Raw genomic sequence first — 27,370 nt, forward strand, 5'->3', positions numbered from 1 at the left:
CTGTTCAACAACTGACTGTGCAATCAAGTAATTGACTTCCAAGAAAAAAAAGGGCTAATGTTTAATGGTTTGCCTTTTACAAATGACAATTTATTGATTTCTAATATTTGCTCCATATTAGCATTGCTCCTTCAATTAACATATCAGTCTATAAACTTGGGCGTTTCCTGTAATTTTTAACTTTGAATTTTTTTCCCCTTCAATCTGCTACTGGAGATTCAATGCAAATAGGACTTCTGGCTGTCTGTCAGTTGCAATTATGACCTTTTTCTCAACCCTCATGTTCAGGGTCAGTGACATTTTGAACATGCCAACTGAAAACATGTATTGCACCTCCAAGACATCTTTCACAGCTGGCTGATACCACTGGGAAAACGTAGAATTATAGAAAATAGAAGCAGAAGTTGGCTATTTGGCTATTCAACATGATCACGGCTGATCATCCAACTCAGTGCCCTGTTTTGTTTTCTCTTAACCCCTTGTTCGCTTTGGACCTAAGAACCATATTTAACATTTTCTTGAAAACATTCTATGTTTTGACGTCAACCACTCCCCACAGGCTCAGCTCTCTAAGGGTACTGAAATTTTTTCTCATCTCAGTCCTAAATGGTTGACCCTATATCCTTAGTCTGTGACCGTTAGTTTTGGAGTCAACAGTTATCCGGAATATCATTCCCTCATTTGCGGGCATGAGAGTAGTTTGCCCGAAATATCAGCAGAAATTTAAAAAGAAAATAAATGCTTACAATTTCTATTTGTGATTCAGAATATTCAGCAAATGCTATTCAATTTTTACAACTTCCCCACTGGCCGGACTCAATGCAGATGCCAGGAAATACATTAGTTTACAACACTGTAAATTTCTCTGTCATAATATGCTATATCATCTGTGGCAGAAAGTCCCAGATTGATGCAGAGAGGCAAGCCCAGAGTGGAAAAGTTCCATGCCTGATTATCCCCATTTGGTCAAATAGACTTTGCAACTTTCTTGGCAAATCGTTCAGCAAATTTCAGGGCTGGCTGAGATCCTAAATCAGTGTATCTTAATAGGTAAAGGCACTTTTTGAAGGTGTGTGGATTGTGTTTTTGTTTTAATATGATCAGGTTTTAATATTTTGTATTATTAAGAAAGATCTTGGAAGATGGAGGTGGGCAAGGGTTTGGGTTTACAGGCACTAAGTGGATCAGGTTGCAGCATGTCTCCTAGAATATGTACTTAGCGCTAGCAACAGGTGTTTTCACATTGAACTTTTCTCATATAAGGTCATGTGTTTGCTCTGTTTCCCTTCCGGGAGTGTGCAGCAGTAAGATTTCTTCTTTGAGTTTCTGGTATGTTGTCATTCCATACGGCTGGCTAAAGTAGCACTTGCCTCCCAATGGGACTTATCGTTAGTGTAATAGCTGTGCATGCAACCTTTAAAAAAATGCAAACAGCTGATCCAGGCATGCAGCATGAGCTCAGAGGTGTGGAAATATCTTTCTGACTGTCCTCAAGGCTGATTACTAAGATGTTGAAACCCTAAAGCAACTTTCAATTCATTTACATTTTGCAATCTGGGAAAAAGCAGCTGTTGGGGCGAAGGATGCAATCCTAGTTTGGGTACTACAATTTGCTTGGCTGCAGATACAGTTTCATTGCAAACTCAACAATAATTCATACCTCTACTGTTAAACCACAGATGTAAATTGGGAAGAAAAAGGGTTATGTTTGTAGTGAGGATGTACATCGAGATTTTAGTTCAGCAAAACAGGTTAAGAACTGAGGTGGGATGTTTAGAAGAAAGAAGTGTAGGGAGATGGTCATTCCAGCAGCATTGTGTATTTTCTGTCCCAACTGCAATTTCAGTACCACACAAAAACTTTATCACATGACCTCTCTCCAAAGAATTTCAACAACCAGCTCATATCTTGCATAGCTTCCTTTTAGCCATTCTTTCATTGTTAAGGTGAATAATTTTAACATCCCAGCCATTAATTCCAGAATGATGCATCCTGTACCTTGATGATAGGAAGGAGCTGTTCACACCACCAGGAATTCTGCCCTTTCAGTTAGAGTCTCCCTAGACCTTGCTTCTTCATGCAATATAACAAGACTTTACAGCAAATTAGCAACAACTTTCTCTGACCATTGTCTTTGTTTAGCAGTAGTGCCTGCATTTTAAAAATGTTTTAAACATATGACCAGCAGATGAAATTACAAATTAATATTCCATGTCTTTCATCTTTTCAGTATTTATTACTCATTACTAACTACCATGGAGAGGGTAATGATCAGTGGCCTTCTTGAATTAGTGCAGACCTTGGAATCTAGGTACAACCACAGAGCGTTTGGGATAGAAGCTCCAGAATTTTGACCCAGCAACAGTGAAGGAATGGTAAATAGTTCCAAGTCAGGATGGTGTGTGACTTGGAAGAGCTTGAAGGTAGTGGTGTTTCCAATCATCTGCTGCCCTTGTCCTCCTAGGTGGTAGATGTCATGGTTTGGAAGGTTACTGTTCAAGAGGTTCCTGGGTGAGATAATCACCACCAATCTGTCCTACTCCACCCATATCGATGTTATGGTCAAGAAAGCACAACAACATCTCTACTTCCTCAGGAGGCTAAGGAAACTTGACAAGTCCAAATTTTATAGTTGCACCAAAGAAAGCATCCTACCAGGATCCATCACAGCATGGTATGGTAGCAGCTCTTCCCAAGCAAAAAAACTATGGGGGATCATGACCATAGCCCAGTCCTTTACACAAACCAGTCTTCCATCCATCTATACTTACTGCTAACTCAGGAAAGCAACCAACATAATCAAAGACCCCTTCCACTCCAGTTATACTCTCTTCCACCCTCTTCCGTTGGTCATAAGATATAAACATTTGATTACACACATGAATAGATTCAAGAACAGCTTCTTCTTCCCTGTTGTTTCAAACTTTTGAATGGATCTTTCAAATGTTAATGTTGATTTTTCTGCAACTCTGCACTCTGTCCTGCTACCCTGATACACTTTGTGTGGTGTGATCTCCTTATATAGGACACAAAAGAACAGTTGTCACTGTATCTTGGTACATTTGACAACAATAAGTCAAGTTACTGACAGAGTTTGCTGCACTGCATCTTGCAGATGGTAGGCATGCATTCATCCAGGCAAGTGGGGAGTGTTCCAACACACTCCTGTTATGTTGATATTGAGTTACTCACCGCTGAATTTCTAGCCTCAAACCTGATATTGTAGTGATAACATTTATCTGCTAGTCCAGTTCAGTTTCTGGGCTATGAAAGCCCCTAGAATGTTGATAGTGGGGAATTCAATGAGGCAATGTATTGGACATTAGGGGATTGAGATTCTCTCGTTGGAGATAGTTATTGCTGACACTTATGTGTCATGAATGTTACTTGTTAGCCCTTTAGAGTGCTCTTCAGCTCTTGTTACAAATGGACACAGTCTACTTCAGTAACTGAAGAATCCAAATGGTGCTGACATTGCAGAATCATCAGTGAACATCCCCATTTCCGATCTTATGAGGGAGGGAAGGATTTTGATGAAGCAGCTGAAGATGCTTGAGCCTAAGATACTACCCCTAGGAACTCCTGCAAAGATATCCAGGAGCTGAGATGAGCAAGCATAACTATTTTCTTTTATGCTAAGTATGCTTCACACAAGTAAAGATCCTTTCCCTCTGATTCCCAGTGACTCAAATTTGGTTAGGGGGTCCCTTGATGTCATATGCAGTCAATTGAGGCCTTGACATAAGGGTAATCACTCTTAGCTCATCTCTTTGTCCATGTTTGGATCAAAGTTGCAATGAGGTCAGGAGCTACTGGAGCCTGGCAGAGCCAAAGTAGGCATCAGTGAGTAGGCTATTGCTGAGCAATTGCCACTTGGTTGCACATTCTCTTCCATCATCTTGCAGATAAAGGAGTGCAGACTGTCAGTAAATAACCAGCATAAGTTGCCCTGTTTTTGAGGAAGGTATCAGAGAAATTTTCTAACCTGGCCGGGTAGTTCCTTGATATCTTGTGGAGTGAATCAAATTGGCAGAAAACAGGTGTCCATGATGGTATGACCTCTGGAGGAGGCTGAGTTCGATAATCCACTTGGCACTTTTGGTTGAAGATTGTCGCAAATGCTTCAGCTAGATCTTTTGCACTTACAGACATAAGCTCTTACCTTCAAAGTAAAATATATACCAGTAGAAGAAATTGTAATGGAAATTAAAAGTAACTCCTAAAGATATCTTTTCATTTCTTTCAGGAGGTGTGGTCTAGGTTTATAGTACATTATTGTTTGAGAGCTTGGATCTAAAGTGGAGCAATGATAAAGTTTTGAATTTGATTTGTATTGCTATGTTTTGTATGTTAAAAGGGGAAGGACATTGTTTTAGTATCATTTCTGCATTTCTTTCTTCGTGCCAAAAGTCTAAGGTTTGTTTAAGGATTTATTTTTAATGAGGGAGGTCAGCTTTGGAGCAAAGCTGCGTTAACGGTTCAATAAATATTTGTTTAGGAAACCAAACAAAAAATTGTAAAATTTACTCAAGAAAAACACATGTTGTGGGATCAGTGATTTCAGCAATTATATTGCATGCCTTTGTTATCTCCAGACTCACTATTCTGGCATCACATCCACCACTTCAGCTCATCCAACACACAGCCCACATTCTACCTTACTTATTTATCCCCAGCTCTTTCTCAGTTGCATTGCCTTCCAGCATTCCAATCCATCTCAATTAAAAGTGAATGGTTTAGTCCCTTCATGGTCTCACTGCTCCTTACCTCCCTTCTCAATGCTTTCTGTCTTGAATTTTGGGCATGCTTTCTCTCTTTGAGCTATCATACATACTGTCCTATGTCTTTCATAAATAAGACCCTAAGTATTAGAATTCCCTTCAATACCCATCTTCTCTTTAAAACCCACTTCTTTGATCAAGTTTTTAGTTACCACTCCCAACATCCCTTCATGTGTCCAATTTACCTTAGTATCTCTGAGATAAAGATTGGAATATTTTTCTGTATTAAAGATACCATATAACCAAGAGTTTTTTTAAAATTTTATTAAATTCAAATTGTACCATTTGCTGTGGGGGGATTTGAACCTGGGTCTCTGGATTAAAAATCTAGTGATAATACCACAAAGGCATTGCGTCCCCACAATATGAGTGTATTATACAAGTGGTGTTTTGGAGGTTGTACAAAATCTATTTTGTTTAATTTAAATATATAAAGGAATTTTTAGGGATTAACAGGAATACACTTTTACTATGTTTAAAATCTTTTGAATTTCTTTTACAAGGAGAAAGCTTATATTATTTTGTCTTCATCCCTTTTGTAAAAAAACTTCCACATCGTTTTGAAGCAAAGTCTTTGACATTGCATGCATATGTTTCACTGTTTTAGTATCTTTGGCTAAAACTAAAACTGTGATCCATCAAGCAAGGCTCCTGACTGGGATCTGACATCTGCTGGGATCATAGTAGCATGTAATGATAATATATTATTGTTCTGGAACTGGCGTTCCAAAGTGGAGAAATGATTTGTGGCTTTAATAGTATTTCTACATTGTGTGTGTTAAGACAATATCATCGTTTTCATTTCATTTATTTTTATTCTGACTGGTTTGTTTACATGGATTTACATGAAGTTTTTAAAATTATTATAGTGAATAGTTCAATGCAAGAGAAACAAGGATGGTAGAGAAAATAATTGGAATGATGCCGAGCAACAAGATGGAACACAGGGAGACAGAGACAGAAACAAGTCGATTTAGAAAGACTTCTTTCAGGGCAATTCAGAGAGGAAAAAAAACCTACAACAGCAACAGGATAACAAAGTGTGGAGCTGGATGAACACAGCAGGCCAAGCAGCATCTCAGGAGCACAAAAGCTGACGGTTCGGGCCTAGACCCTTCATCAGAGAGCTCCAGAGGGAGGAGGGTAACTTCCTCAGGTTAGGCATCCCTGGAAGAGGCTTCGCAGTGAGGTTAAAATTGTGATCAGAGATAATGGGAACTGCAGTTGCTGGAGAATCCAAGATAACAAAGTGTGGAGCTGGATGAACACAGCAGGCCAAGCAGCATCTCAGGAGCACAAAAGCTGACGTTTCGGGCCTAGACCCCATTATCCATGAGCACAACAGCAACAGAGTTGTTTAGCAAGCCCCAAAATCAGAGAGAAGATTAGAAGTCCTGAATGATTTGTAAATTAGTAAGAAGCTCCAGAAATCAATTGAAGCCATGCCAACTGAACTAAGGGGTTTAAATGGAGACAGAGTGACCTTCAGATTAAAGTGATTAAGTTTTTTTAAAATTCTGCTATTTCCACTAAGGTCATGTCTGTATAATGTAGTTAGTGATTTTTGTTCTGTGTATAATAAACATTTATATTTAATTGTTACAAGTAAATTGGCAGCCTTGTGAATACAATCAATGACCAACCACCACAAAATTTATATATATGTTATATTTATTTATTATAAATAAATAGCAAAACTAAAACTTACCCTCTATCAAGTCAACAAAGTGTGAAGCTGGATGAATATCAGGCCAAGCAGCATCTTACAAGCACAAAAGCTGACATTTCGGGCCTAGACCCTTCATCAGAGAGGGGGATGGGGAGAGGGTTCTGAAATAAATAGGGAGAGAGGGGGAGGCGGACCGAAGATGGATAGAGGAGAAGATAGGTGGCGAGGAGAGTACAGGTGGGGAGGTAGGGAGGGGATAGGTCAGTACGGGGAGGACGGACAAGTCAAGGAGGCGGGATGAGGTTAGTAGGTAGGAAATGGAGGTGTGGCTTGAGGTGGGAGGAGGGGATAGGTGAGAGGAAGAACAGGTTAGGGAGGCAGGGACGAGCTGGGCTGGTTTTGTATACTGCATCCACCGTACCTGTTGTGGCTTCCTCTATAAGCGGAGGCTTGGGGACTGCTTTGCAGCACACCTCTGCTCGGTTCGCAATAAACAACTGCACCTCCCAGTCGCGAACTATTTTAACTCCCCTTCCCATTCCTTAGACGACATGTCCATCCTGGGCCTCCTGAAGTGCCATAATGGTGCCACCCGAAGGTTGCAGCAACAGCAATTCATATTCCCCTTGGGAACCTTGCAGCCCAATGGTATCAATGTGGACTTCACAAGCTTCAAAATCTCCCCTTCCCCAACTGCATCCCAAAACCAGCTCATCCCCTCCCCCCACTGCATCCCAAAACTAGCCCAGCTCGTCCCCGCCACCCTAACCTGTTCTTCCTCTCACCTATACCCTCCTCCAACCTCAAGCCGCACCTCCATTTCCTACCTACTAACCTTATCCCGCCTCCTTGACCTGTCCGTCCTCCCCAGACTGACCTATCCCCTCCCTACCTCCGCACCTATACTCTCCTCTCCACCCATCTTCTCCTCTATCCATCTTCGGTCTGCCTCCGCCACCCCCCCCCCCCCACCTCCCTTTTTGTTTCAGAACTCTCTCCCCATTCCCCTCTCTGATGAAGGGTCTAGGCCAGAAACTTAAGCTTTTGTGCTCCTAAGATGCTGCTTGGCCTGCTGTGTTCATCCAGCTTCACACTTTGTTATCTCGGATTCTCCAGCATCTGCAGTTCCCATTATCTCTATCAAGTCACTCTGAGATCTGACTTGATCAGCATCACCATCAGTTGGGATCATAACAAGTGCACATAGTAGGTATCATGATGTAGATCCCAATTATGTAGCAACAATTACAAGGTGAATAGCACATATGGTGCATGCAAGATGGCATTCAGTTTGTGTATTTTTACTCTCTTTACTCATCTCCTTTGGTTAAGGCCCTGCTACTACACAAGCTGTGGGCGCTCTCAGACTCTGAAAATCTTGCACCTCCAGAACATAATCAGCTTTTGTAGGGAACAATGCTTTTGCCTAAGATTGGGGTGGGGTTGGATGGGACAATCTGCTGAAGCCATTTATAATAAATGTCTTATTTGGAGTCTTCTCCTCCAACACCTTATCCCATTAATGATCAGTATCATTATCGGATCTGTAGAGTTCCCCTTGTCAGTTGCAGCAGGTATTAGAAATAATTCAGCAACATTTTCCTATCAAAAACTGCTCAAATCAGGGTGTCAATCAACATTTCAAATATTGGAGAATTAAAGTTGAAGACACCAGGCACAGTTGGAGGGTTGTGCCTGCAGATTATAGCAGAGTGTTGGACACAGCAGAGAGTGGGTAACTTCTGACAGAGCTCTTATTAACTATTGTACAGGTATCAGCCTGCCAACAGATAAAGGCATTTCATACAGGACACGAACTGACATGAACAAATCTACTCAAGAACTGAGACATGAACCAAGGAAAAAGCTGCTAAGAAGTAAAGCTTTGCAGGAAGAGCATGCGTTTTTAAAGCCAAGTTTTGACACTCAAAAATCTCAGCCTCTATGTAAGTTTAGCTTCTATCTGAAAACGTCTTTGAACTATAAACTTTGAAGTGTTTCAAAGAATTCATCAAAGAATGTACCTGGGGAAGCTCCAATTCTGTACTGAACCTTTCAGAACTATTTTTTCTATTCATTTATGGGGATGTGGGGGTTGCTGGCTGGCCAGCATTTCTTGCCCATCCCTAATTGCCTTGAGAAGGGTGCTGAGCTGCCTTGTTAAACACCTACAGTCCTCCTGTTGTGGGTTGAACCATAATGCTATTCGGGAGGGAATACCAGGAGCTTAACCCAGTGACAGTGAAGGAACGACTATATATTTCCAAGTCATGAAGGTGAGTGACTTGAAGGGGAAGTTGGGAGATTGTGGTGTTCCCATACATCTGATGCCCTTGTCCTTCTAGACAGAAGTGGGTTTGGAAGGTGCTGTCTGAGGATCTTTGGTGAATTTCTACGGTGCATCTTGTCGATTGTACACACTGCTGCAACTGAACGTCAGTGGTGGAGGGAGTGGATGCTTGTGGATGTAATGCCAATTAAGTGGGCTACTTTGTCCTGGATGGTGTCAAGCTTCTTGAGTGTTGTTGGGGCTGCACTCCTCCAGGTATGTGGGGAGTATTCCATCACGCTCCTGACTTTTGCCTTGTAAATGGCGGACAGGCTTTGAGGAGTCAGGAGGTGAGTTACTCGCTGTAGTATTCCTAGCTTCTGGCCTGTTGTTGTAGACATTGTGTTAATGTGGTGAGTCGTCTTAAATTTCTGCTCAATGGTAGCCTCCAGGATGTTGATAGTGGGGGATGCAGTGATTGGAATTTAGCTGTTTTGTCCATGTTTGAACCATGGCTGTAATGAGATCAGGAGCTGAGTGGCCTTGATGGAACCCAAATTGGGTGTCACTAAGCAGGTTATTTCTGAGCAGGTGCTGCTTGATAGCACTATTGATGACACCTTCCATCACTTTACTGATGATCGCGAGTAGATTGATGGGGCCGTAGTTGGTCGGGTTGGATTTGTCCTGCTTTTTGTGTACAGGACATAATTGGGCAATTTTCCACATTGTCTGGTAGACATCAGTGTTGTAACTGTCTTGGAACAGATGGCTAGGGGAGCGGCAAGTTCTGGAGCACAAGTCTTCAGTACTATTGCCAAAATGTTGTCAGGGCCCGTAGCCTTTGCAGTATTCGGTGTCATCAAGGGTTTCTTGATATCACATAGCGTGAATTGAATTGGCTGAAGACTGGTGTCTGTAATGCTGGGGACCACTGGCGGAAGCCGAGTTGGATCATTCATTTGGCACTTCTGGCTGAAGATGGCTGCGAATGCTTCAGCCTTATCTTTTGCACTGATGTGCTGGGCTCTTCCATCATTGAGGATGGAGATATTTTGGGAGCGTCCTCCTTCAGTGAATTGTTTAATTATCCACCACCATTCACGACTATATGTGGCAGGATTGCAGAGCCTAGATCTGATCCGTGGGTTGTGGGATCGCTTAGCTCTATCACTTGCTGGTCTCGCCATTTGGCCTGCAAGAGTGCTGTCTGGTGGCTTCAGCAGGTTGATACCTCATCTTCTGGTGTGCCTGGTGCTGCTCCTGGCATGGCCTCCTGCACTCTCCATTGAACCTGGGTTAATACCATGGCTTGATGGTAATGGCTGAGTGAGGGATATGCCGGGACATGAGGTTACAGCTTCTGCTGCTGTTGATGGCCCACGGTGCCTCATGGATGCCCAGTCTTGAGTTGCTAGATCTGTGCAGAATCTGTCCCATTTAGCACAGTGATGGTGCCACACAACATGATGAACAGTATTATCAATGTGAAGGCCAGACTTTGTCTCCACAAGAACTGTACGATGGTCACCCTTATCGATATCATCATGGACAGATGCAACTACAGATGGCAAATTGATAAGGATGAAGTCAAATATACTTTTACCTCTTGTTGGTTCCCTCACCATCTGCTGCAGATCCAGTCTAGCAGCTATGTCCTTTAGGACCCAACCAGCTCGATCAGTAGTACTATTATTATTATTGTAAATTGAACTGCTACAAGTAAAATAAAATTGCAACGACCATTTAGATCTTTATTGAGTATGATTTTTACATTGCTGATAGGAACTGACAGTTAATCATTGATTACTAAAGCTCTGCAGTCCCTTGCTCTATTGGTGTATTCGTATTGCGTGGATCTTCATCTGCTGCTGTCCATTTAGTCTTGCCTCCCACTGTCTTCTGTGTTAGTTTTCTTAAAATTACAATTGGTGCCATTTGTTTTGTGTGTAGATGCTTGAAATGGAAGTTATGGGTAAATAGAAGTTGCTCAGTGTCTACGTAATTAATCCCTAGTCAAATATCCAAAAGTGTAGAAAGAGTGACAGGAAATTACATTTACAAAATTATACTGCCATCACTTGGAGGTTATCAACTTACAGTTCGAGAGAAAAATAACAGTTAACAACGAGTGAATAAGGTTACTGGTGTGTGTTAGAGACCAGTGATAGCACAGGTTTAGTGTGCACATTAGATAATGATGGGTACAGGGTGTGTTATTGTAGGATGGACAGTGAATATCACTGACTGTGGTGCATAATGATTGTCAGTTAGCGTAAATGCACACAGAGCATTGATCAGTTACATATTGATTGTCAAAGATTGCAGAGGGCTGTGGGGATCGACAGGTGCAGTTGTACAGTTAGTGCTAAAATCTAAGCAGCGCACAATGTATATCTGTGGGTACAGACTGCAGCCAAGGGACATTAGTAGTATGGTACATAGTGAATGCTGGATGTTCAGTTGGCATGGTTCACTGTAAGCAACCATGCTTGTAGCATGCACAGTAAAGCCAAGTAGATATTTTACATTTAGAAAGTGCCAGTGGTGGAATATGCAGAGTGAAGGTGAGCAAGTATCAGTGAACATTAGGTGTACAAATTAGCCATCAGGTGAAGGGTGTAAATTAAGCATTGATGAAATGCAGGAAAAGAGACCAATGAGTACACATTGATGTAATGTAATTCTACCAGTTGGGATATTTTAAGCTTTTTTTCTCCCAAGCACCGACTACTTTGATGATAATAAAGGTTTACTGGAATTAAGGATCTCAAGTAAAAGCATATACATGCAACAAAGACAGACTTCTAAGTAACAAGAAGCTTCTCATTCTTGCTCTTCTGGAGCAGGCTCTTCTGGTGCAGCCTCTTCTGCAGCAGGCTCTTCTGCAGCAGGCTCTTCTGCAGCAGCCTCTTCTGCAGCAGCCTCTTCTGCAGCAACCTCTTCTGCAGCAACCTCTTCTGGTGCAGCCTCTTCTGGTGCAGCCTCTTCTGGAGCAGGCTCTTCTGGAGCAGGCTCTTCTGCAGCTGGCTCTTCTGCAGCAGGCTCTTCTGCAGTGGCCTCTTCTGCAGCGGGCTCTTCTGCAGCTGGCTCTTCTGCAGCAGGCTCTTCTGCAGTGGCCTCTTCTGCAGCGGGCTCTTCTGGAGCGGGCTCTTCTGGAGCAGGCTCTTTGGAAGCAGGCTCTTCTGCAGCAGGCTCTTCTGCAGCAGTCTCTTCTGGAGCAGGCTCTTCTGGAGCAGGCTCTTCTGTTGCAGGCTGTTCTAGTCCTGCCAAGATAGCCTTCAAAATGGCAGCACAGGCAACAGCTCCAGGGTCAGGTTGAGTGAGCTGAGCTGAGGAGATGTAACTTGCTCGTCCTGCCTTTGCTGCCATATCCTTGGTGGCTTCTGCGCCTTCTTCGGCTTTCTGGAAACAGACAGAGGAGGTGAAATGACAATAGTCATCAGTCTTACAAAATAGCGACAAACTACAGTGGTCCTGGGATCCATGTGACATAGCCAGTATCATAATCCATTCAGTACATGTTCCTTTCTAAATCACAGCCTACATTTAATTTTGATCCAACCGCTTACACTCAATTATTATCAATTTTCAGGCAGATATATGTACACTAGAGATCATTATGTGACTTATTTTTGCTTAAGTTTATCCAAGCTTGAGAAGTTCTGAAATTAATTGAAGAAATTAATTGTGTTTTACCAATGTATGAGTTGGACATTTATGAATATCAATCTAATGCTAAAGTGTACTAATCATGCGGGAGTTCATCAGCAAGAAAAACAAACTGAATCATCTAAAACTTTTTCAAAGCTCATAACTATTTTGACTGGGCCATAGCTCCTATGAGACCAGTCCTTATCAGTATTTGGCCCAACTAATCATTGTTTATTTTACCTCAGGCAGTGAATCTTTGTAGGCTGGTCAAATGTGAAGGGTATTAATATTCAGCCCAATTCTGTCCTCACCTGTCATCCTTGCACACTAGCTCCAGCAGATTTGCTGTAGAGCGATCAGGAGAAAGAGTTTAAGTTGACATTCGTCTCCCACATCGAAGTATTGACCAGAACTTAGGCTGTTCCTTACCTGCACAGCCTCAGCCAGCACTTGCAGTTCATTGCCACCTTCATCTGTCAATTTGCTTAATTCATCCGCAGCAGGACAAAGTGAGTCAAGCTAAGATAAAAGGCACAAAATTGTGCATAATGTGATCCACTTTAAAAAATTCAATTACTGTTCAGCTTACCTGTTGTTTATTTCATACGCTGCAGGCAAGGATGCCCTGAGGTATGGTGTACTGGTGAAACCATGCAGACGCGATGACAATGGATGAATGGACACTGCGCAACAATCGCTAAACAGGATGTTCCCTCCTAGCGGAGAACACTTCGACAGTCAAGGACATTTGGCCTCGGATCTTCTGGTAAAAATCCTCCCAGGCGGACTTCGACATACAGAACAATCCAGAGTTGCCAAGCAGAGGCCAATACCCAAGTTTTGTACCCACAAGGATGGCCTCAACTGGGACCTTGGGTTCATGTCGCACTATAGGTGACCCCACCACACTGTACACTCACATACATGCACACATACATACACACTCTCTCTCAACACACACAATCTCTCTCTCGCTCTCTCTCTCTCACACACACACACACACAATCTCTCTCACTCACTCAGACACACACACAAAATATCTAACGCACACGCACGCACACACACACACACACAAAATCTCTCACGCTCACACACACACACAAACAATTCCACGCTCACGCACACACAATCTCTCTCACTCACGTTCACACACACGCGCAATCTCTCACACTCACGCTCACACACATACACAAACTCTCTCACTCACTCGCACACGCACATTCACTCTCACTCACGCTCGCAAACACACTCAATTTCTCTCAATCAGGCTCGCTCACACACACACAATCTCTCACTCATGCACACGCACACACACACACACACACACACACACACACACACAATCTCTCACTCATGCTCACACACGCACACATACACACACAATCACTCACTCACGCACACACACACACACACAATCTCTCACTCATGCTCACACACGCACACATACACACACAATCACTCACTCACGCACACACACACAGACACACACACACACAATCTCTCACTCATGCTCACACATACACACACACACAATCTCTCACACGGTCAAACACACACAAACTCATGCTCTCACACACATACACACCACACACACAGGTGCACACACACACACAGACACACACACATAATCTCTCACACACACACACACACTCACTCACGTTCACACACACACACACACACACACACACACACTCACTCACGTTCACACACACGCACAATCTCTCACCCACGCTCACTCACACACACAATCTCTCACCAATGCTCACACACACACACACACACACACACACAATCTCTCTCACTCACGCTCACGCACATACACAATCTCTCTCACTGGTGCTCACACACACACACAATCTCTCTCATGTTCACACACACAAATACACACCACAGATACACAACCACGTTTGCACACACACATGGTCTCACACACACATACACACACACATGCTCACACACACACAATCTCTCACACTCACACACATGCTCACTCACACACACACAATCTCTCTCACACACACACTCACACTCACAATCTCTCTCACACACACACACAATCTCTCTCTCACACACACACACTCACACAATCTCTCTCACACACACACTCATACTCACTCACACACACAATCTCTCACTCACTCTCTCACACACACACACACTCTCTCTCTCACTCACCCTCACACAGAGACACATAATCTCTCTCACTCACGCTCAGATACACACACACACACACACACACACACACACACAATCTCTCTCACTCACGCTCAGACACACACACACACACACAATCTCTCTCACTCACGCTCAGACACACACACACACACACACACACACAATCTCTCTCACTCACACTCAGACACACCCACACAATCTTTCTCACTCGCGCTCAGACACACACACACACACAATCTCTTTCACTTACGCTCAGACACACACATACAATCTCATGCTCACACACACAAATACACACCACAGACACAAGCACACAGATGCTCACACACACACACACACACACACACACACACACACACACACACACACACAAGGAATCTCTCTCTCACACACACACAATGACTCACACCCACACCCACACATAATCTCTCACATGCTGACACACGGTCTCTCACATATACACACACACACACACACACACACACACACACACACACACACACAATCTCTCACTCACGCTCACGGTCAACACACATTCTCAAAATCTCAGTCACACACACTCAAATTCTCTCTCTCACACACACATATCTGTCACTCACACACACACACTTACATATAAATCTATGGGGTGAATTTGCATTTGCAGATTTGTACTTGCAGATACATTCTATTTTGTTCAAACAGCGTACAATTTGTAGACAATGTGGCATTTTATAAATTCCTACTTTGGAAATATAACCAGTCTGACTCCAAGTTAAAACACAGATTCAAAACAAGGTATTGCATGGCACTGTCTGACCTGAGATGTCACCTCTAATATAACTGATAAGACATTTAATTATCTTGAGGCAGTGACTTGAAAAAATTCTGGGATTTGCATATTGATGAATCAAAACCTGTGTTACCTTCCTAACTAACTAAAGATTTAACAGCCATCTTTGGTTTGTTTAATACATTCGCATCAGTTCTATCACCCTTTGATCTTTTGCTGATAAATTCTGTGTCTGATGCCACATCTCTCAATAACACCTGATGAAATCTTGTGTTTTCAGACAACTATAACCTGGTGTTGTGTGATTTTTGACCTTGTCCACCCCAGTCCATCATTGGCTCCTCCACATCACAAATTACCCCAGTCTGAGAGAAATAGCCAGAAAAATAAGTATTAATGATAAACAGTCCTGAATCCCAGAAGCAAAACTTTTGTATCATTCAGATCTGAATCATAGTTTGAAATATAATTTTAAATGAAGAACATACATACACTGCCACACATCTGACACAATGAAGCATTTTACAGGAACAATATCAGACACAAGTTAATCACAGTGAAAGAAGAATTGAGGATGGGTGAATAGGTTTTAAGGAGACTGTTTTAAAAAAGAGAGGTGGAGAAGTTTAGGAAAGAAATTCAAATGCTGAGGGGCTGTAGAACTCAAGAACTGGTTTCAAATTGTGGGGGTAAACAGATTGTAAGATGGTGCACAAGAAACGAAACTTGGATGAATGCAGTTCTTGGAGGGTTCCAGAGTTAGAGATTGGAACAGTTTTAAAGATGAGGTTGAGAATTTTGAAATGCAATTGTTTATTTCCCACTTCCACAAGATGTCATTTGATGGAAATGACATACATTTCAGCCACTTGCTCATGTAATAGATATTTTCTAGTGGCCATTTAGTAAATAAATCATAGTTTGTTCAGTTGTAATAACCTTCACTGCTGACTGAATTTCTGCACGAAAATGGCTGAAGAACTGTCTGAGAGAAGGGTCTGCAAGCACAAGAGGGAGGTGTTGGCCGAGTGGTATTACCACTAGAATATTAATCCGGGGACCTAGATAATGTTCTGGGTTCACCTGGTTCAAGCCCACTTTGACAGATTGAATTTGAATTCAATAAAAAGAAAACTAAGGTTAAGTATCTAATCATGACCATGAAACAGTTGCCAATTGTCCAGGAAAAACCCATCTGGAACACTAATGTCCTTTAGGGGAGGAGATCTGCCAGGTTTAACCGGTCTGGCCCACATGTGACTACAGACCCACAGCAATGTGGTTGACTCTCAAAAGTCTTCTGTGTAATAAATACTGGCCTGGCTAATAACGTTCTCATCCTATGAATGAATTTTAAAAAAAATTAAGTGGCATGAGAAAGAAGCATAACATCATCTAAATCAGAGAGAGTTTAATCGACAAAAACACGGTACAAAACGGTAGAAATTCCTATCACCATGACATTTTCCTGGCAGCCAGACTGAGTTTTTAAAATTCTTTTATGGTGTGTGTATATTGCTAGAAAGTCCAGCATTTTTCGCCCATCCCTTATTACCCATCAATATAGGAGCTTGTCAGGTCATTTCGATGGGCAGCCTATAACCAACTGCATTACTGTGGGTCTGGAGTCATTTGTGGGATAAAGTAAGAATGGCAGATTTCCTTCCAAGAACAAAATGGATTTTTATAGCAATAGTCACATGAACAGCATTAGCTCTGAATTCTAAATTTTATTGAATTAAAATTTCACCACTTGGGATTTAAATCTATTTTCCCAGAACATCAGCATGAGGCTCTGGATTACCAGTCGACTGCCATTACTGCTGCACCACTGGTTCCCATTACGATAATGAGTGAGTCCAAAATGTAAATGTTGAGTTTTCTCAAATTCAGAACATGGCAGGGATCAAAACTGTTACTAAAAACGTGATCTTCCTGTTCTGTACAACTCTGTGCTGCCAAGGCACAGTTACCAGCTAGGCTGAGCATTAAGACTGGTATGCATGATTAAATATCCAATTAGCATCTGCAACATTGATTTCTTTGTAAACTTAGCTACTATTAAAACTGCTCAAATTCAAGAGTCAGGACTCACCATGGTTCTGTCCCCTGGCTCTGCACCTCCATATCTGTGAAACAAGAAATAACTAAGTTAAACAATTGTTGGTAAACACAAGAAGTCACACCAGAGTTCTGAAAACTAAAGAGAATAGAAATGTTTAATAAGCTTCTAATATCTCTCACTGCAATGAGAAAAATGATAGAATCTGGGGATAAGGTGGTGTTTGGACTTTTCAGCCATAAACTGTAGGCATGGGAATCTTTTATCTCTTTTTAGTACAATGAAGATGCAGCATTTATCTAAGATTAAATTGTTGCAGTTGTTTTCTTGATTTGTACATAAAGGCCTTGTGAACTTCATTTCTTATCAAAAAGATTTTAAAGGCTTCAGAATACAGTTTCTGATTTGGGTGTAATTGATAAGTCCGGACGATGTTTTGCCCACAATTGCATCCAGTGGTGCTATCGCTAGACTACTGATCCAGTGATCCAGGTAATGCTCTGGGGTCCTGGGTTCAAATCGCACCATGGCAGACGGAGAAGTTTGAACTCAATGAAAATCTGGAATTTACAGTCTAATGATGAACATGAAACTTTTGCTTATTGTCAGGAAAACCCATCTGCTACACTAATATTCTTTTCAGGATGAAGCTGGCCTGGCCTACATGTGACTCCAGACCTACAGGAATGTGGTTGACTCTTAACTGACCTCTGGATAATTAGGAATGGGTAATATTGGTCTAGCCAGTGACACCCACATCTGATGAATACACATACATTTTGAAGTAAATATTACCCCCAATCATCAGTTTCCATTCTAATTAACTTGCACATTGCTTAACAGAAAATCTGTCACTCATCAGTGCGATTTGGCTGGTAGCTTTTTTAGCTATCACATAGCTTTTAAAATTGTTATTACAATAATTATTCCTTCGACATTTAAAGGTAACAGCCTGGTAAAACTTTCATTAGTGATGCTGGAAACAGTGCAAGGTGTCACAAAAATGATGCATTTAAAATCATTATATGAATCCACCACTTGTGAGCAACACAATTTCACATTACTAAAATGACAATGAATATATAAAAAAATTTCTTTATAATATAGAAAAAAGCTACCCTCTAGTTAAACAGTCATTTCCTTCGTTCATTTTATAAAATTGGCATTCTGGACCGTTGAAAGTGTCCTGGAGAGGGTCCTGGAATCTAAGAATCTAAGAAATCCAGTTTATGTTTGAGGACTCCTTGAAAACCTGCAAATGAGCACTAGAAGCAAAAACAGGGATTACTAGGATGGGATCAGCTCTATGGCTGTGATATGCTTCTCATGCAAAGACTTTAAAACAAGCACAACAGATCTTACAAACTCGAGTTGTGCTGAATGGAATTTGTGATTATCATAGAGTGGTCTTTAGCAACAGATGCTCAAAACAGGAAAATGAACCAGAGGTTCCAGTCCAATATCTTCTTAATAGCAGACAGACATGAAAAAAGTCAAAGCTGACATAAGAACAAAAGATACCTATTGTTCAACAGTCCAAGCATAAGAAGCTTAAGCAAGTTACAAGAAACAGGAGCAGACACAGGCCATTTAGGCTAAAAGTTTGCTACACTATTCAATAAGATTAGCTGCCCTGATTGCAGATCATAACCCCAGTTTCCTGCCTGTCCCCCATAATTTTTAAATCTGTTGTGCAGCAAAAATCAGTTTAACCCAATATTATTCAATGACCAGTCTCCACTTTTCACAGTGGAGGGGAATTCCAAAGTCAAATGGCTGAATGAAAGGAGAAATACTTCATCTCTGTCTTAAATGGGGAGATCACATATACTGTGTCCTCTAATTCTAGATTCCCCTATAAGAGGAAACACCCTCTCAGTGTCTATTCTTTCAAGACCCCTCAGAATCTTTTATGTTTCAGTAAGTTGACATTTCATTCTTCCAATGTCTAATTGGTATAGCCCGACCTGCTCAATCTTTCCTTATAACTGAACGTCTTCTTTGATCAACCTTGAGAACCTTCTCTGAACTGCTTCCAATTCAGCTATGTCTGTCCTCACATAATGACACCAAAAGGGTACACAGTACCCTAAATATAGTTTCACCAATGTTCTGTTCAGTTGTAGCAAGACTTCTCTAATTTTGCACGCCACCTTTTTGCAATAAAGGCCAACATTCTATTAGCCTTCTTAACTAATTGATGTACTGTTACAATCTCCAAATAGAATAGATAGCGGAGGTCATAGGTTTGGATGGTGGTATTGAAGGAGCCTTGGTGGGTTATATTGCAATGCATCTTATATTTGGTACATACTACCGGTACTTTGTGTTGGTGAAGGAAGCGAATGTTGCAGCTGTCGGATCTGGTATCAATCAATCAAACAAGTTGGTATGATCTGATGGAGTGTTGTTGGAGCTGTGGCCATCCAGGAAAGTGGAAATGTTTTATCACGCATGGCACGGTGGCTCAGTGGCTAGCACTGCTCCCTCACAGTGCCAGGGACCCAGGTTCAATCCCAGCCTTGGGTGACCTTGTGGAGTTTGCACATTCTCCTTGTGTCTGCATGGGTTTCCTCCAGGTGCTCCAGTTTCCTCCCACAGTCCAAAGATGTGCAGACTAGATGGATTGGCCATGTTAAATTGCCTGTAGTGTTCAGAGATGTGTAGATTAGGTGGGTTACAGGGGGATGAGTCTGGATGGGATGCTCCGAGGTTCAGTGTGGACTTGTTAGGCCGAAGTGCCTGTTTCCACACTGTAGGGATTCTATGATAAACATGTAGCTTGCAGTTGGTGGACAGATACTAGGGACACAGGAGGTGAATCATTTTTATTACATACAAGCTTCTAATCTTGTAGTATTTTAACAGTATTTTAGATGTTAGATTACTTTAGATTTTAGTATTTTAGATTCAGTTTCCATTCAATTCGAATCCCTGGGTTCTGCGATGCTAAAGCAGCAAGGTGCAATCTCTTTAGGAAATGGTACCCGTGTGATATGAACATTACTTGCTAATTATCATGTCTTCCTTAATATGGAAACAGACTGTTTCAATGAGGTGTCATGAATGGTGCTAAATACGTGCCATCAACAGTGAATACTGACCCTGATTTTATGATGGAGCAAGGTCATTGATGAAGCAGCTGAAGATAGTTGGGCCTAAGCCATTATCCTGAGGAACTATTGCAGAGATCTTCATAGTCTGAGATGACTGGCCTCCAACAATCATAAGTATTACTAATGCCTATCAACTATTTATTAATGTAGTCTCCAGACCTTTTGCTTGTAGCTATGGATTACTAACTCAGTGTCATTACCATTATGCTGCCACCACTTCCAGGGGTGTATCTGGAGTTTAAAATAATAATGGGCAAATTCATTGAAACATACAAGATTCTGAAAAGGCATTTCAGGGTAGACACTGACAGACTGTTAACTCTGGCTATGAAATCTTGAATCGTGAACGCAAGGGCCAGTATCTTGGTTTGACAGACCAAAACTTTAGGACTCAACTGAGGAGAAATTCATTCACTTTAAATTCTTTTGAAATCTTTGGAAATCACGACTATGGTGATTGTAATGGTCTATCGTTGGATATATTTTAGTCTAGGATAGACAGATATTTTGTTTCTCAGGAGTGAAGATATATGAGGAGCAGCTGAGAAAGTGGAGCTAAGTCAGATCAAACATGATTGTACTGATTTACGAAGTAAACTAAAGGGATTGCGTTCGTTTCCTACATTCTTGTGTTTAATTGCCAGCAGTAAATATGAAAAGATGTGGTAGTGCTGCAGAATTATTCTGCAGTGACTCTCTAAATTCTATTCATGGTTACAATGAAAACAGTTTTGGTTCAGATAGCCATACTTGGCTCAGTACTGTTTCTCTCAGTCACCATTCTGACATAAGTTCACCACCTGTTGCTGTGTAATCTTCAGAGAGCAGTTGGAGGAGCAGGTATGAGGAGGATCCTGAAACAGGCAGTCAGCAGCACCTGGAGGAGCAAGAATGAGAAGGATCCTGATGCAGATAGTCAGGAATTCAGAGAGGAGCAGGTGAGAGGAGGGCCTGAGACAGACTGTCAGCAGTGCTGAGAGCAGCAAGTGAGAGGAAGGGCCTGTGACAGTCAGCAATGCACAGAAGCACAGCAAATGAAATGTAAGAATGGTGAAATTTTACTGTTGTCGTCCAGGGCTTTGGTGACATCACACCTCAAGTACTACACAGACAATTTTGGTCTCCTTATTAGGAAAAGGATATACTTGCATTAGAAACAGTTCAGAGAATTTGCATTCAATTCATCCTTAATGAAAGGCTTCTCTTATCAGGAAAGGTTGAACAGGTTGGATATTTACCATTGGAGTGTACAAGAATAAGAGATGATCTTATTGAAATGTACAAGAGGCTGAAGGGACTTGACAGGTAAGATTCTGAGAAGACGTTTCCTCTTGTATTAACGACTAGAACTTGGCGATGTAATTTTAAGAATAAAATGTCTCAATTTTAAGATGGAGATCAGATTTTCTCTTTCTTCGTGGATTGTTTGTCTGTGGAATTCTCTTGTCCAAGAAAACAGTGAAGTTTAGACCACTGAATTTATTCAAAGCTGAGCTAGACATCACTGAAGCATTTATAACAGTCTTTATCCAGAGATGCCAAGTGAATGATCCATTTTGGCCTCTTCCAGGAATCCCCACCATCACGGATCTTCAGTCAATTTTGAATTCAATAAAAATCTGGAATTAAGAGTCTAATGGGGACCATGAAACCATTGTTGACTGTTGGAAAAAGAACATCTAGTTGACTAATATCTTTCAGGGAAGAAATCTACCATCCTAACTTATCTTGCCTATATATGATTACATTCCCACAGCAATATGATTGATTCTAAACTGCCCTCTGGGCGATTAGAAATGAACAATAAATGCTGGCCCAGCCAGCGATGACTTCATCCTGTGAATGAATTTTTTAAAAAGTCAGCATCCTTACATGATATCAAAAAACAGCTGGAGGCACCTGGTTCTTCAAAGGCCGTGGGCTCTGACAAGATTTTGGCAATATAACTGAAGACCTATGCTCCAGCACCTGTCACACCCCAAGCCAAGCTCTTCCCGTACAGTTACAACAGTGGTATCTATTCGACAATGTGGAAAATTGCCCACGTATGGACTGTACACAAGAACAGAACAAATCCCATTTGGCTAATTATCATCCCATCAGTCTACTCTCAATCATCAGTAAAGTGATGGAAGGTGTCATTCACAGTGATATCAAACAGTACTTGCATAAAAATAACCTACTCAGTGATGTACAGTTTGTCTTTTAAAAGGAGCACATATCTCCTGACATCATTACAGTTTTAGCTTCAACATGGATAATACGGTTGAGGGTAGAAGCTGTAATTCACTGACTGTGGCATCAAGGAACCCTAGCAAAATTGGAGTCAATGGGAATCAGGGAGGGAATCTCTTTGCTGGTTAGAATCAATACCCAGCAAATAAGAAGACAGCTGTGGTTGTTGGAAGCCAGTCATCTCAGCTTCAGGACACCTCTGCAGGAGTTCCTCAGGGTGGTGTCCTAGGCCCAACCATCATCAGCTGCTTCATCAATGACCTTCCCTCCTTTGTAAGGTCAGGAGTGGGACTGTTTGCTGATGATTGCACAATTTTCAGGACCATTTGCAACTCCTCAAATACTGAAATGACCATGTTCAAATGCAGCAGGACCTGGACAATATTCAGAGTTGAACTGACAAGTGGCAAATGGCATTCGTGCTACAAAAATACTAGGGAATGGCCATCTCTAATAGGAGATAATCTGCTATTCCCCTTTGATGTTCAATGGCATTCCTATCACTGAATATCAACTATCAATATCCTGGAGTTACCACTGACCAGAAACTGAACCACAGTAGCTATATAAAATTTTTGGCTACAAATGCGGTGAGAGAATAGGAATCCTGTCGTGAGAAACTCCTGATTCCGCAGAGACTGTCCACAATTTACAAGGCATAAGTCATGATTGTGATGGAATACTTGCCAGTTGCCTGGATAATTGCGGCTCCACCAATTCTCAAGAAGCTTGGCATCATTAAGGACAAAGCAGCATGTTTGATCACCTTCTGATAAAGAAATGTTCACTCCCTCCACTACTGATGCTCGATAACAGCAGTGATCCATCTAAAACCTGCACTGTAGAAGTTCACTAAGGTTCCTGGGACAGCACATTCTAACCTCACAACCACTACCATTTAGAAGGATAAAGGCAGCAGATACATGGGACCACCATCACCTGAAAATTCTTCTCCAAGCTACTCACTATCCTAACTTGGAAATACATCATTGTTCCTTCAGTGTTGCTGGGTTAAAGTCTTGGAACTCTCTGGCATTGTATGTGAATTGTAGTGATTCAAAAAGGTGGCTAATCACCCCTTCTCCAGGACAACTAGGAACAGGCAATAAATGCTGGCCCAGCCAGTGACAGCCACAAGTGAATCAAGAAAAAAGACTGAATTTTGATAAACAAAGGAGTCAAGAGTAAGAAGGGTCAGGCACAAAAGTAGAATTGAGACTCATGGGGTAACAATGATCTTATTGAATAGAATAATTCTGTCACTACATCCTGTGTCTCTCAATGTCTTTCAGAAGTCTAAGTACAGAAGAATGTAGAATTTTCCAGTTCAGTTGGGTTGTCAATTTGCTTAAAATGAGCGTGAGGTTGATCACTCAGGTACCTCCTCTTCTAAATCCTTACTAACTGATGGCTTGCGAGTTTATTATTTCACGGACATCCTCACAGGTATCCACCGATTTACGTGTGGTGATTGAATCTTTTACATGGCACTGAAATAAGATTATTAGCAGTTATTGTTTGCATCTTCTTTCCAACAAAGGTTCCATGTTGCACTTTCTCAAATATGTACTCAATCAACAGTTAATGTTTTATAATGACCATCAGTGCCAAACGAATGATTTGTTTAGTAACTCTTCATGCACTTGGGTAAATACCTCTTAGGCTATTTATACGGTCTGGATCCTTTAAAATCATCAACATGTCAGTGTGCACTTACTGACCTCTTCAATGCTTCAATTCCAGAACGCATTGCCGCTACCCAGGCAGTGGGATTGTCGTTATCTTTCAGACATTGTGCTGCTGCCATCAAGGAAATACTGTACAGCTACAATAGAAAAGAAATCAAAAATCAAGTCTTCAAACCACTAAAACATATAAGACTTCATAACTGGAAATTCTAAACTCAATCACACAGTGGAGTGGAATGACTCTCCTTAGGTGAAATCAAGAGCAAAGTACATTTATGTTCCCATTATCTCCAAAGTACATTTATTATTTATTTAGCATCTTTAACATTACCATCATAAAACATTCAGAAACACTATGTAGGGGAAGATGACCAAATAATTGCTCAAAGAGGTAGTTTCATAGGAGTGTGTTAAAGGAGGAAAGTGATAAAGCGAAATGGAGAGATGTATTTTGCATATTGCAGAGATTAGGGACTGACAATCGAAAGCACAGCCAGCAAAAGTGGAATGATTAAAATTAGGGATACTTCAGATGCCTAAATTGGAGGAACTCAGGTGACTCAGAGCTGTACAGCTAAAGAGAATTTCAGATGTAGGGAGGGGCAAGGCCACAGGAGTGATGAAAACAAGAGAGAAATTGTAAAACAGAAGATGATTCATCAATGTCAATCAGCAAACACAGGGGTGTTAATTGCTTTTAAATAACCTGGTCAGACATGTTCTGGCACAAATGGCAGATGGGTTTTAAACCTGAATTTTCTGGTTCATGGGTAATGCTGTGTGAAGGATTATAGATGAACAATATTTGGTACAAGTCAAGATACAAACAGCAAAGTTATGAATGATCCAAGTTCATGGAAGATAGAATGAGGGACCCAACTTGAATATTTTGAAATAGTCAGGACTCAAGTTGATAAAGGCATGAAAGAGAATTTCAGCAGATGATGGGCTAAGACAGAAGCACAGGATCCTTCTGGGGAAGGGTCACTGGACCCAAAACATTAACTTTGTTTTTTCCTTCACAGATGCTGAGCTTATCCAGCAACTCTGTTTTTGTTCCTAAGACAGATAACAGTTTGTTGATGTTGCAATCGTAACATCAGGTTAGCAATGGCACACGTGTGAGGACCATAGTTCATTTTAGAGCCAAATGTGATACTGAGTTGCAAAAAGACTGACTTAACTTTATACTGTTGCCTGGTAAAGGGATAGACTCAGTAGCTAGAGAGTGGATTTTGGAGGAGTAACTGGGGAAAAAAAGGCTTTCATCTTCCTAATATTTAACTGGAGAAAATTCCTACAAGTAGTGAATGTTGGATAACAATCTGATAATAGTGGAGAAGCTGAGACAGGAATGTTGAGATGAGTTTGTAAGATCGTAAAGAATAGGAGGGAGCAGGTTATTTGGCTACCTCAAGCTTACATGTACATACCCACAGACCACACCTCCTAAGCTATGGATTCGCTTGCAGAGCAAGGATCTAATTCTGCCTTAAATGTGTCCAATAACTCAGTCTCCACAGATCTCCATGGAAAGGAATTTCAAAGTCAAATTACATCATGAGAGAGGAAATTTCTCCTTATCACCAGCTTAAACTATGCATATTACTTCAAGATTCTTCTGCTCTCAGCATATACCTTGTCAAGCTAATGCTGAATCTTTAATATTTCAATAAGATTCTCTCTCATTTGTCTACACTCCAACAAGTATTGGTGCAATTGCTCCTCATTAGAGTTTCACTCACCCCCCCATAATCAACCAGTGAACAAATCTCTAAACTGATGCAATTATCTCCTTCCTTACGAAACTTAAATTGTACAAAATACTTTAGGTGTGGCCTCTCTAATGCTCTGCACAAATGTACTAAGATTTCATGTAACTTTATGTTTCATCCCTCTTTCAATAAATTCTGGCCAACTATCAGCAACAACTCTGAGCAGTTTGTTGATGATTGAAAGTAGTCAGATGGGTCAGTAATTGGCCAGATTGGATTTTTCTTCACCAAGTGGTTTGCTAAGTTTGCTCTAAATGTTGGTTAGAAATAGAGTCACTATGTAGACTTACCGCTCCTGATGACCCCCCCATATGGTCCCGTGTTAATCGGCCTAAGCATAAAAGGAGCTGATAACCACTTCCAGGAACTGCATTAGATGTCTGCAAGTTCTTAATGGCTGCGTCAGAATGAAAAGATACTTAGAAATCAGAAAATTTTACAAACAAGTGTTCAACTCTTTAATGTAAAATGGATATACGCTGCACCTCTCAATGATTAACCCATGAATATATACATAGAGTCTTCAGTTTAAGATACTGACGTGAATTATTTTCACTGTAACACTTATATTTTCTATATCATGTCACGAAGCTTTCTGTTGCTGATCTCATTTACAACCGATAATACATTTCTGCCATTTTCAGTATTCTTCCAATTTCTGTCCATTCCTTTCAAAGTTTGATGTTAAAAAGAATGGCAAATTGATGTCTGACTAGTGCATTACATTGCTACAATCTCGATAGGTTTATAAATGATAGCGTTAATTATTCAGAATCCCACATGCAACTTTGTCTCCTCGAACTGTGCACTGGAAATTCAGTCCTGGATATGAACAGCAGTAAGCCATTCAGCCCCTGGGCCTGTTTCGCCATTTAATGAGATCATGACTGGTCTGTGGCCTAATTTCATGTGCTTGGCTTTGGTCCATATACCTTAAAACCTTTGCATAAAAAAGGACAATTTATCTCACATTTAAAACTAACAGACTAACGTCAATTGCTATTTGTAAAAGAGAGTTCCAGACATCTACTACCCTTTGTATGTAGAATTTTTAATCCACATTTTAATTCTTCATGATGAGCAGATATCCATGCAAGGAGCACAAGTTCCTCAAATAATTTGCATACTTTAACACATTTTATAGGAAGACAGCTAGACAATTAAGTGAGTGTGT

The 27,370-nt window shown here is 41.2% G+C and overlaps 1 protein-coding gene across 1 annotated transcript in view; it reads right to left on the reverse strand.

Moving 5' to 3' along the window:
* Window positions 1–10,447: 10,447 nt before the first annotated feature.
* tkfc (triokinase/FMN cyclase) overlaps window positions 10,448–27,370 on the reverse strand; it is an 83,020-nt gene continuing 66,097 nt past the window's right edge. Inside the window, exons 13-17 of the mRNA XM_059651915.1 lie at window positions 26,487–26,593; window positions 24,455–24,558; window positions 17,416–17,449; window positions 12,803–12,892; window positions 10,448–12,124 (exon numbers count right to left, since the gene is read on the reverse strand). Coding sequence (XP_059507898.1) covers window positions 11,546–12,124; window positions 12,803–12,892; window positions 17,416–17,449; window positions 24,455–24,558; window positions 26,487–26,593 — 914 coding nt within the window. The 3' untranslated portion in view covers window positions 10,448–11,545. The remainder of the gene's footprint in view (window positions 12,125–12,802; window positions 12,893–17,415; window positions 17,450–24,454; window positions 24,559–26,486; window positions 26,594–27,370) is intronic.

This window comes from Stegostoma tigrinum, chromosome 17 (assembly GCF_030684315.1).
Source record: "Stegostoma tigrinum isolate sSteTig4 chromosome 17, sSteTig4.hap1, whole genome shotgun sequence".
Classification (NCBI taxonomy): Eukaryota; Metazoa; Chordata; class Chondrichthyes; order Orectolobiformes; family Stegostomatidae; genus Stegostoma; species Stegostoma tigrinum.